Here is a 12,688-nt window from a genome sequence, read left to right as displayed (position 1 = left end):
ACTTCCCTTAGATAACTGCATAACCTTGGCCTGACCCATTTTAGCCACCTGAATCACAATATTTGAAGTATTTGTATGAAATATGGCCAATGTACATACGGTATACGGATAAAGTCTATGCCATTGTTTCCATTGATTGAGTTTCAGGAAAGAGCTACAGCAGGGGGGCATATAGGGTTATATTCTATCACATTTATTTATGTATTTATGTTATTTCCATTTGACGTGATTCTGACAGGTTGAATCCTATTTGAAATTGAGGTTTTCGCCTGCCTACACTATCCTTGAAAGGCTTATAGCTGCACACGGTGTTACATGTCATTTGTTTTGTGAAAAAAAAGAACAGATAGCCCTATTCCAGTAGCTGAAAATAACATTTTAAATGTAATTGGTTAATTTGATTAAACTTCACAGCTATATTTTCAGTAATCTTCAGGTCTTTCTGGGAGGGCATTCATGCTATTCCAGCTCATATTAATCAGTGCCTGAGGGCATTTTGGCCTCAGTCCTTCAGAGTATAAGAAGATATTCTCATTCCTTTGGATAAATAAATCCATTTTTAAAATGACTTTGAAATTGCTGTGCCTGTAGTCTGTTTAATATGACATGTTTATCTGTCTTTTGTTTCTGCAGTGTCTTCTATCTTCACTGTATCAAACGTTAAACTGCAGCTTGAGACAGGGGATAGCATTCAAGTGTGTGGGAAGTCCAGCGGCCTCAGCAAAGGGACGTCCAACAGCAAGCACTGACCAGCTGACACGGCCCCCACCGGAGCCAGCCAGGTACCGGCCTTTTCAATGTTGTACTGTACGCGCCCTAAAGTAGCGCCTTCTACTCCATCCCACCAAATATTTAGGGGTGAAATTTTTGAGAAAAATTGGTGAGACGCTGTCCTGACTTGTATGTGAAAGCCCGGCAACGTTCGGATGAAAATTTTTCCAGCCGACAAGGACGTAGCCAGGCTATATTGGGGTCAGCCTATTCTGTTTATGTTAACACATCTCTCGACCTAGATTTCCACCCCTCTAGTCGTCTAGAGTCTCCGGCTCATGCACACTGGAATTTCATACAGTCTCACTGTATCATATTGAAAAGTGTCCCTATTTGCTTACATTATTGGTTATTTGATAAAAATAGTACATGGCCATATTTGAATGCTGACTGAAATCCCACCTCAAACTATATTTTGGGTCCAAAGACCTAAGCTCACCTCTCCTAGCTATATAAGTGTTCAAGCTGTTGTTTACTGTATTACTGTATATTTTACTTTTTGGTGACAGTGGTTGATATAGGTTTGTTTTATAAGGGTACATTTTTGATTGAAATGTAAATATTAATTTTGGAATAGGAATTGGGGATATGCTCCTCAGTGATAGGTTGTCTGTATTTCTATACAGTATTGGACTAATTATACTGCACGTGGCCATGGCACTTTTGGCTGGTACTTGAATGTGATTCTAATCCCAAGGGCATTGCACTGGAAACTGATCAGGCATGTTTTAAGAGATAAACAGCATCACAGTGGTGCTATTGTCGTCCAACTCAAGCAACGTTACGCTCCAAACGGAAGTTAGCCCACTGCGAGCTTTATTGTCTGTTTTGCTGTGGCATTGATTAAAATCCCTCTTTGTCAAAGGGCTCTGAATAGCCTGACAGTTTGAGCCTCTCACAGTGATTTGTCTTCAACACAGAAGCATTTATTAATACGCAAGGATTGAGGGTGAGAGAAAAACAGATTTTTGGGGGATTGTGGAGGAGCAGTGGGAGGTCTTTGACAGAAAGGCCATATTCCACATGCGCATTTCGGGAAAAAGTAATCACAAACAAAAAATACAAAACCAAGAGCTTCATTATAAACAGGCCTGCACAAAATAAATAATAGATATGGTGTAGTAATTAATGGAATATTTATGCTTTTCTCTGTCAGTAGAATGCCCAGCTGGAAAGGGGCTTGAAATGCATGGAGCCTACCCGGACCTGAGCATGTTTTATATTGTATTATTTATACGGGGCTGCAGCCAGGCAGTGTTTTTCTCTGGGCTAGGGGAGGATATTCCCAGCAGACGCCCTTTGTGCTGGGTTTCTGCTTTGAGAAAAGGCCTGTGCGATGCAGGGCCATGCGTGAACGCGCACGGGACAATGTCATCGCAACAATGACGGCGAGGGAGACAATGGGCCCCCGCCCTCCCCCTACGCCGCCCAGCTACCATTTCGGCTCCCAGCTCTGCCAGCTTCTTCACCTATCACTGTGGAATAATGCGAAAGTGCTCAAAGGGCCACGTGAAGTTTACTGCCGTAGGCAAAAATCTGCTATCCAAGCTGAAGGAGAGAACCTGAAACAGACTTCATATTTTTGATGAAGGTCAGGGCGAGTTGATTTTTAGAATTCTAGAAGACATGGTATTTTTACATTTTTGCGAACGTATTTCCTAGTCAGTTAATAGTTTAACAGTTAAATTTTGCCTGAGCGATGTTGGTATGAACACTTGGCCATATTTGAGGATTTAAAGAATGGGTTTGGGTTTTATAGCACATTTACCACAAAAATGCTTTGAAACAGCCGATTTGATATGATATTCATGATTACTCATTTGAAGTATATTGAATTTTAAATAGTCTGAAGCTAATTAAAGCCTCTGTAATTTATGATATAACTAAAGTAGGTCCTGAAGTACTGGGGACTGTTGAACTCACTATAAGGTGAATGTAAATTAATTGATATTTGGTATGTTATCTTGGTTTAGCATTGCTGTGTTTATGACTAAAAGCCCTTGGTGCTTGTGTCTGTGACCAGTGCTGTTAGTTCTTGGCCCCTAGACAGATACCTGGCTAGTTGTCCCCTTGTCACTTTGAAGATAAGACCCACAGAAAGCTGGCATTTAACATGTGCTGGAGCCAGCTCTTTATCTGGGAAGGCAGACTCTGCCTGGCTGCCATTTTGGCTGCCCCAGGGTTTCACATCTCCCCACCGACATCCATGTCCACTCATGTGGGTGCCCAATGAGCAAACCACCCAAGGCCCTACCGCAGACGGTGACACGACCCCCCCGCCCCGGCTCTGTTTCCTGGGAACCTGTATGACTTCAAACTTTAAACAAACAGACCATATTGTAGTTTCAAAGGGGGATACACAGAATGTCATCATTGGTTTTATCAACATACAGACCTAGAGGTTGTCGGCTACAAAAAAAATGTTTATCGCAATATTATCTGCAGTATATTGTTTCATATTGCTAGTTAAACTTCAAAAGTGCAAGTAAGCTCTCAAGGAATATAAAATGGCTTACTTTGATAGCTACCAGTGAAAAACATGATGGCCACCAGTGCATATTGGCATATTGGAAATGAGTTCACCTCGCTAGCTGATTTCAACATTAAGACGTGTACAGACCATCTTGGAGATATTAAGTGTGTTTGATGTTTCTGAAAAATCACACATTTACGTGAATAAAACATTGTGCATGCGCTTATATTTTTATATAGATTTTACTTGGTTTAATACCAAGTATTCATTATTCTAATTTCTGTTGGTGCTCTGAATATTACTGGAGAATATTTAGACTACAATATTTTGTTTGCTACAAAATTTAAATAGCATGTACTCCATTGTACTGCTGGCGACATGGCTCAGGCAGTAAGAGCAGTCGTCTGGCAGTCGGAGGGTTGCCGGTTCGATCCCCCGCCTGGGCTGTGTCAAAGTGTCCCTGAGCAAGACACCTAACCCCCAAATGCTCCTGACGAGCTGGTCGGCGCCTTGCATGGCTGCCAATCGCCGTCGGTGTGAGTGTGTGTGTGAATGGGTGAATGAGAAGCATCAATTGTACAGCGCTTTGGATAAAGGCGCTATATAAATGCCAACCATTTACCATTTACCATAAAAAGGACAGGTAATGCAATTGGAACACTCTAAGAAAGTCTTCTTAAACTTCCCTGACTGCTTGAACTCTCTGAAAAGTCTAATTCAGTGCCCTTAAGAATGGCCAGGACTGTAAAAACATCTGCCATCCTTCCATCTTGATCTCAGAGGCAAAATCCCTCCCTGAAGTGTCTGGAATTTCCTCCAGCTAGACACCGTAGGCAGGGACAGCCGACCTGGCCGTAAGCTCTCGATGGCCTATAATGATAAAAGTGCAGGGGAGAGTTGAAATGGACATCAGTGCTGTATCGGGGGGTTTGAGGATGGTATCTGTTATTCTGCTTAGTTTCCCCCCCCTCCATTTGCTTTGAGGTTTCTCTCTCCCCTCCTCTGGTGGGCCTGACATTGAGTTAGTGCTTTGGGCTCAGAGAATGATCAGGTACAGGAAGCAGAGAAGTAGAGTTTACCATATCTTCGGGAGCCCTATAAAAGACCCTTCTTTGTATGTAGGGGCTGCAGTTCTGGACCTCGACATTTAAATGGCTTCATTTCTCTGACTGTTGTTTATTTTCGGTTCTCTTGCTTTCATAGGAAGACATACAGCTCTGTCATGCCATGGTCATATATTTAATTTTTACTTTCCTTACTTACTCCATGTTTTAGCAATTCTTCAGATCCCAAACTTTAGAAGTTTGACGCAGGCAAGTCATTTATTAATATGAATCCAAAGAATCCCACTAAAATATAAATGTTGCACTTCCTGTTACATGTCTACAGTAAAACAGTGAGTGGGCAGTGAAAAGAAACTAATACATAACTAACTATATTATTTACTATACAGTATAATGCTATTCACAATGATATCCATAATGTATTATACATTATGTATTTCCACACTTGTGTTTTTTTTTCTGTTCATCCAGTTTTAACAAGTTTTGTTTATCCATCAGAATTCCTCCTCAGTAAACATTCCTCTCTTTTCTCTCTCCCTGTCTTCTAACTCCCCCCCTCCCTCTTGCATCACTCTCCTCTCCTCAGTTCAAATCACACTTTCTTCAGCTTGGCCAATTGCACAGCCCCCTCCCCAACCCCTGCATCTCTTTGTTTTGGCTGTCTCTCTCTCTCCACCTCTCTCTGTCTTACGCTCTTGGCCTGTGTCTGTGCCGTCCTATCTCTTTCCCGCCACTCCTTCTATGTCTTTCCTCTTCTTTCTTTCTTTCTTTCTCTCTGTTTATACCCCCCTCCTCCTCCTCCTCCTCCTCCAGGACTCTGCTCCCTGCCCCTCCTCCCTCTCTCTCCTCCTCACACTGGATGAGTCCTTTTCTTCTTTCTCTCAGCCTGGGGAGCGTGTGAGTGTGAAGATCTCTCGCGCTGGTGATTGACAGTTGAGGGGATTCGATCTGATGAATTCCTCTTTCAGCGGGGGGGGGGGGGGGGGGGGAGGAGAAGGCTAGTTAGCGGCGGCTATGGAGGGAGCGCTAGCCGCCGCGTCTTGGGGAGGGGTCGCGACTGGCGGGCAGGCGGTGCCCTCTGAAACACAGAGGCCCCCCCAGCTCATTAGCCAGTCACAGGAAGTGATCCCTGCTGGAGGGAAGACAGGGAGGAGAGAGATAAAGCCCAGTGGGGAAAATTACTGTGCAGAAAAAGGAATTGATTTTGTGTATAATGTGTTTATCACTGGAGGGGACAAATGCCATCTCTCTGACATGGGAGGAGGAGACCTGACTGCCAATGAGTACCATTAGCATAATCTCCTTACAGAGCTGTGTAAATCCCCCCCCCTTCCCTCCCCCTCTTTTTCTCTCTCCCTTTCTCTATCTCTCTTGCTCTCATGCACACTCCCTCGCTCACTCTCTTTCTGGCTCATGCACACTCTTTCTCCCTCTCTTTTTGCAGTCTCTGATGCATGCACACATTATGTCTGCTGGTCGCACAAAAATGCTCTGGCACACCCACACACACACACTCTCACACACACACACACAAACACACACACACACACACACACACACTCACACACACACACTTCTTTTCTCTTTTGAAAATAGAAATAGGCATGCACTTGCTCCCTCTCCCTCTCTCTCTCTCTCTGTCTTTTAATTTGCTCACCATTCACTTGATAACCATAGACTGCTGCCTCCTTACTCTTGCACAGGCAACACTGTGCACACAATCATTAAGCAGCAAAAAAGACAGCAAAGAAAGATTATTTCAGATGAAGGGTAAAAAAACTTGTAGGACACTGTTATCTGTGCTAAACTGTGATATACAGTTTGAGTAAATTCACATTTTTATATCTCAGCATATGTTTCTCAGATTAATATTCAAATCAGCGTACATACCAACATGCTCTGAATATCTGATGAGTAAATTAACTGAGATGCATTTAAATGAATCCGTTATCCCACGGTAGATGATGTTCAGATCGGATGAACTGCTCATCATAATTTAAATGTAAACCACAGAGAAGAGGAACCCTTGGTATTATTTGTAAAAAAAATGTAACAGTTAAGTAAAGGAAAGTTTGCAATTTAACTGGTCATGGCAAATTGTCTCACAGCATAGAGGAGTATTCAATCTAGTACAGCAGATACAGCATGCTAATTTAAACTGCAGTTTTCTTTGTCTGTTTCCTACATTGTATAATGTGAGGTGCAGTCTTTCTTGCTGGTTGCATAATGACCTTTAAAAGCTAAGCAAGGGCTAAAAGCACAGTGGCCAAATATTGTGATATCCACAACAATATTCAGCCAATGATATGAGAGCTCTATTTAAATGAACTGGCAAAAGCAGCACTTTCAGTTCCTAAAATGCAAACGTGGATAATGAGGGAGCTTTCCAGAGCTGAAAGTGATAGAAAATGGAGATTATTAGCTCAGATGGGAGATCAGGCTCTTTCAATCAAACCTCAGCCAGATGGTGTAATCCCTGGGCTGAGTCAGAATTGGAAGCAGTTTAAAGCTTTGCAATTATTCTTCTTTTTTATTTGTAAAATTGCAGATAATTGCCATAAGCGTCTATCATTGCAGTTGGGTTAAATATTTTCTTTTTCCTGCACCAGAGAAAAAGTGACTGTAGAAAAAAGAGCAATGTTTACTTTGACATTAAAGTCAGACCCTTGGCAGATGTATCAGCATTAAATGCACATAATTAAGGATAAAAAAAGTTGCACCACACAAAATATGGAAATGCAGACAGCTATACAGAGAGTGAATGTGGAAGCCTACGCATCCATTTTCATAACATATGGGCTGGTCTAATGAGGCGCGATGATGGGGAATCTTATAGCATTTCTCCAAGAAATCACATCCTCTGTTTTTCAGCCAGCTCTCACTACAACAGTCTTAGAATTCCTCAGCTGCCTGATTTCATATTTAATATTATTTTAGTCATGCTATGTTAGTAAATTAAATCATGTTCCAGTTCTGAGATACAGCATTTCTGAGTATGGCATCTAAGGGCCACTGAGTTTGTATGTGACTCTCCCTGGCAACTCTAAAACCTCTAAAGCATTGGTCTGCAGTCTTATCTCAAAACCGCCAATGTGGCTGCAGGCTTTTGTTTTAGCCCAGTCAAAACCTTGATAAGTAGAAGCAGAAGTCTTGCTGCAAATACCTGCACCCACATTTTTAGATAAGATTGGAGACCCTGGCGTATAAACAATCAGTTAATCACACTTGAGATGATTAGGATTACGCCAAGTTAAACCGGTGGTCATTTGTTCGAGAACAGGTCTAACTTAGTGCCCTTTAACAGTCATTCGCAATACTGCAGTTTTCAGAAGAGTGATTCTCTGCCAATACCCTTTCCTGGGATAAGTCACCTTTTGATGGGAGCCCCACCATGAAATCCTTGCTCAGCCACTGCTAACACACTGCTCTTATAACCTGTGTTCCGCTGCCATGCGTGACATGTTGCTGGGAAGTTTGCACGCAAGCAATGGCTGGGGGAGTTTGGTGCATTCAGGGGTAAAAATGTCCAAAAAGAGAGAAGTGGTTTTAAAGCGGAGTGGCATGAACCCCTCAGTTGTTGCGCACAATGGCCATAACTTTTTGGAGAATGCAGGGAATGGTTAATTATGACTAAATGAGCTCTCTTTAGAGGCTGCGTCTGGCTGCGGAGTCCAAACGTCAGGCCTGTGAAGGCTGCTGAATGGGAAGGCCAATCCTGCTGTCAGGTGGTGAGACGGTCCGCTTCAGATGGAAAATAGAGAGAGAAAAAAAGATGGCTACTTTAATCGAACACTGCATTTGCATACTTTCCCTTCAAAAGAAGGAGGGGTGGCCGGGTGGGGGTAGCACTGGTGCGGGGTTGTGGTTGTGGGAGGGTGGCTAATCTAAAAGAGAAGATTTGGGTATTGTCAGTCATGGCTTTGTTCGAGGCTGAAGTGTGATATAAAAGCTGGTGCAGTGCTCTGACTGAGAGCCTCACAGTTCAATCTCACCCACAAATCCCATGAGGGTTCTCTCTCATGCACATTTCTGTGCGGGTATTGTATACAGGATTATACATTGGCTTATTTCTAAATTGTTATTTTTTTTGACAAAGTATTTAACATTTTTTATACATGTTGATGTATTTACAAAATATTAAGAGGAGAATTAAGGTATTAAAAAATGCAGTGGTTCTGCATGACCTATTGTGTGGGTTTATATCTCATTTCTGAGTAATAGAAAGTGTATATTACATATTGTATACTGTATGTTCTTGCAAAATAATTGATCTTTAATCACTTTTTAATGTTTACCATGGAATATTGCTTTTGTACATTTCTTTATTGACTTTTTTCATCAAAGGCTTTCCCCCAGCCGCAGGGCCAGAGAGAAAAACAATGCCATATTAAAGATGTTTGAATTTTGTCTGCCAACAAGAAAATCTATTTCTCATGCACATCCTCCCATGACATCAGTCTCATGGGAAGTCTCTTACCCAGGGAATTTGAGAATTTGTCTAAAATTGAACACCCCTGTTTCAGCATATAGGGGTCGATTTGGCTGCTGTCTGAACATTTGTTTTTTGATACTTAATCAACTCTCCATCCCGGCTGGAGAATGCTATATGGAGCATGAAACCATGAATTTCAAATTATGTGAGCATTGAATTTTTCCATTGCAGTAGTGACGCTACAGTGTATAGGAAATATATTAAGTTATGAGTGTGTGTTTTAGGATAAATCAGTGTTCTAAGCCTTGCTCTAGGGAGAAGAAAAAAATGAAAGAAATATCACATCAAATAAATGAGACGTGTTTTGAGTTTCTGAGTCCATGAATTACATCAAAGATATATACATTTTGAATATTCTTGGCAGTGATTAAATTTTTTCAACTCAGGCCAGATTGACCTTCCAAGCAGTTTAGAAAACTGTCGTATTTCAATTACAGGACTTAGGGGGGGTTTCAGTGTGCCAGATATGCCCTGTGCACAGATTTGTATATTTTAGGATCTGTGAATTTTTCCACATGTACTTGCAATTTCCTCCAACAAGATAGACCGTCTTTCCCAGCCTTTCCCAAATATCCCCTTTCCACAGGGGTATTTAGCTGAAAACTTGAATGTTGATTTTCTTATTTAAAATCTTCTGGTAATATTGGACCAATGCCACTTCCAGAATCAAGAATTTAGTTTGAGGCTTAGTCATGTGACTTCTGTGGTTTAATATTTTTTCCATCTTTTTAAGATGTTTCTTGGATTTGCAGTACACAGTATATTAAATGCTATATCGTATTTAGACATGTTATTATCAGTTAGGCCGACATCTTAGTGAGAAGCGATCATAATGAGAATTGGGAACATGTATAACATGTTCAAACCAAAGGATATACATGGAAGAACAGTTCAGAGTGTGCATATTAACCACATGTGGATTGTTTGATTACAATCTAAATTTGTGGAATGAAAGAGCCAAATAAAAAATATGTAAAAAAATATTCTTGGTTTGGCTGATGTGATTAAAGTGTATGCTAGATTTTCAGACTAGCTTGGCCAGCTTTTATGACAGGGCATTTTTATGCATTTTGGTTTCACCATGTAGAAATCACAGCACATTTCATACATAGTCCCCCCCATTTTATGGTGTCATAATATTTGGGACATATTAATGTTATGTAAATGAAAGTAGTCATATTAAGTACTTTGCATGCAATGACTGCTTGAAGTCTGTGAGCCATTGTATCTTCTCTGGTGATGCTCTGCCAGGCCTGTACTTTAGCTATCTTCAGCTCCTGCTTGTTTCAGGGAGTAGTTGCCTTGAGCTTTCTCTTCAGCTTATGAAATTCAGGTTGGATTTGGATGAAACTTGGATTCAGGTTGGATGAATGACCGGATTAATGACTTGGCCAGTCGAGAATTTTCCAGTTTATGGCTTTGCGAAACTTGCATTAGCAGTATGTGTTGGATAATTTTCTTGCTGTAAGGTGAAACCCCGTCCAATGAGTTTGGAGACATTTGCTTGAACTTGAGCAGATAAGCTTCTGTACACTTCAGAATTAATTCTGCTGCAGCAGTTGCATCATCAAAGAAAACAAGTGAGCCGGTACCTGTCTCAGCCATACATGCCCAAACCGCACCACCCCCACCTCTGTGTTTCACAGATGAGGGGGGTACTTTGGTTCTTGTGCAGTTCCTTTTGGACCCCACACTTTGCTCTCGCCATCACTCTGATGCAAGTCAATCTGAGTTTTATTTCTCCACAAGACCTTTTTTTTTTTTTTAAAGACTCTTTTAGGCATGTGTTAGCAAACTATGACCTGGCCATCCTGTTTTTTTGACTAACTAGTGCTTTGCATCTTGCAGTGTAGCTTCTGTAGTCTTATGTTGACAGCAGTCAGTGGCACATCCATGCCTCCTGATGAGTGGTTCTGATCTGTCTGATCTGTCATTGGGGGTTTTCTTCGTTATGGAGAGAACTCTTCTGTAGAGTTCTTCTTTGACCGACCAGGCCATTTGCGGTTGCAGAACTCACCAATGCTCTTCAACATTTGAACACTCCTGCCAAATTAGAAACACCTGTGATGTCCGTAACATTATGATATAGAAATAATCTTACGTAAAAACAGAATGTGCACTCAATGTGAATTGTTTGATTGCAAGTATACAATTGTGGAGTATATGTATATTTCTCAAGAAATCATATTATTTGAAACAAAACATCCCCCCCCCCCCCATACAAGCAGAAGCAATTCTGCATCACTGAAAGAGTTTGAGTTGACACTAGGAGAGCAGCTAATTTAAGCTAAGCTCATTCCTCTCACATTCTAACCGAGCACGGCTCTAGAAATTTAAAATGCAGGTTTTCAGCTTTTGTGAAGCTGAAGGATCCTGTGGGGTCTAATGCAGTGGAATCACTCCAGGGTAAATGAAGCTGCACTGAGCTGGGAGTCCAACGGGCTTTCTGTAATCTGTCTGTATTATTGAGTTCTTTGTTGCCTGGCGTAACCCTTAGTGTTTACATTTAATTCCTCTCCTCTTTGTCAGCTGGAAGTAGCTGAGCTCTTTGTCCTGGCATTATTTTCTGGGTCTGAGAGAAGTGTGTCAGAAATTTCAGCGGGTGCAAATATGTTCCTTTGTGGAGGGGCTTGTCAGGCGCAGCGCAGACTGACCGTTCCCACAGGGAAGGTCAGCTCACTGCTGACCGGCCCCTTCTCCTGCTCTGATCCCTGCTGTCAGTCACGCCACACTGTTGGCCTCCTTTCTCAGCTTCCCCTCCTGGAAAGCTCCCTGTTTAGTGGCAATTCTACACTCCTGAGTTACTCCCAAGATGAGTAACCTTTTCCAGATGCCCAATGCAGAAAGCAAGATTGTGTGCATGTGTGTGTGTGCGTGTGTGTCTGTGTGTGTGCGTCTGTATCTGAATATACACATTAATATTAATACATAGTTCATATGTCAGGTACAGTGGGCTTCATAAAAATATGCACTAAAAAACTAAAAAATAATACTTTGCATTGTGTGCTTTATTAATTATTCTATAGAATTAACTATACATAAGTCTTACATTTTTCAAAAATATATATATTTCCCCCAAAAACAATAAAAAAAAAATTTCTTCTTCTTGTATGAATTTCATTTTGCTGGCAAACATGTCGATGGTGTGTAAGGTTTTGCTTATTGGGCCCAGTCTTTGGCCAGCCTTCCAAAGAGTTTGCTGGTATGGAGGTGCCAGTTTATGTTTTTTTTACTTTGTTAGCCCAAGACACAACCAGTCTCTGCAATTCTTAAACTGCTGTCCTTGCGATGCCTTGCATCCTCTATCTGGCAAGTTTGCCACCGTTCCATGTTTTACATGTGGTATGTTTAACTGTTTATGCATTTTTTTGTAAGCATTACCGGACTTGTGATGGTCAATTACCATCTGTGTCTTCTCAATTGACAGTTCTTCGGCTTTTCCCATGCTGATGGTTGACAAAGGGATTTTGCATTTCTTATACGCTCGTGAAACAGGAAGTGATGGAATGACACAATATAGTTACTTTAGACTGATATTAACTTAAATTAAAGTAAAATTAAAGTTTCGAAAAATGTGAAATTTCTGCAATAATTATTAGGGGTGCCAATCATTTTTGGCACCTGTGGTTTTCAGAAAAAAGGAGATCGCCAAGTAAAAAACATTGAACTATGAGAGTAAATGTATTGAAATATAAGTACGTAGTCTTCCTGTATGTTTGGACATAAAATATAGATCCTTATCCCTGTTATTTATTATATGCTGCCTTTTTTCAAAAATGTTACTGGATATATGTGTTATATGCAGGAATGTGTTGTAAAATGTTGCTCACTTACACAGTTGCACATGGATGTTTTCTTTTTTTGTCCTGAACTGCAAGGAATGGACAC

General features: G+C 41.2%; 1 protein-coding gene across 2 annotated transcripts in view; it reads left to right on the top strand.

The window, feature by feature from the left end:
* Window positions 1–12,688, top strand: part of cdk14 (cyclin dependent kinase 14) — a 139,653-nt gene that overhangs the window by 101,953 nt on the left and 25,012 nt on the right. For both annotated transcript variants that reach the window (XM_061263847.1, XM_061215568.1), the window contains one exon: window positions 634–782. In XM_061263847.1, the coding sequence (XP_061119831.1) occupies window positions 634–749 (116 nt within the window). In that variant the 3' untranslated portion in view covers window positions 750–782. The remainder of the gene's footprint in view (window positions 1–633; window positions 783–12,688) is intronic.

The sequence above is a fragment of the Conger conger genome, chromosome 1 (assembly GCF_963514075.1).
Source record: "Conger conger chromosome 1, fConCon1.1, whole genome shotgun sequence".
Classification (NCBI taxonomy): Eukaryota; Metazoa; Chordata; class Actinopteri; order Anguilliformes; family Congridae; genus Conger; species Conger conger.
This window is presented reverse-complemented; position numbering and strand designations above follow the sequence as displayed.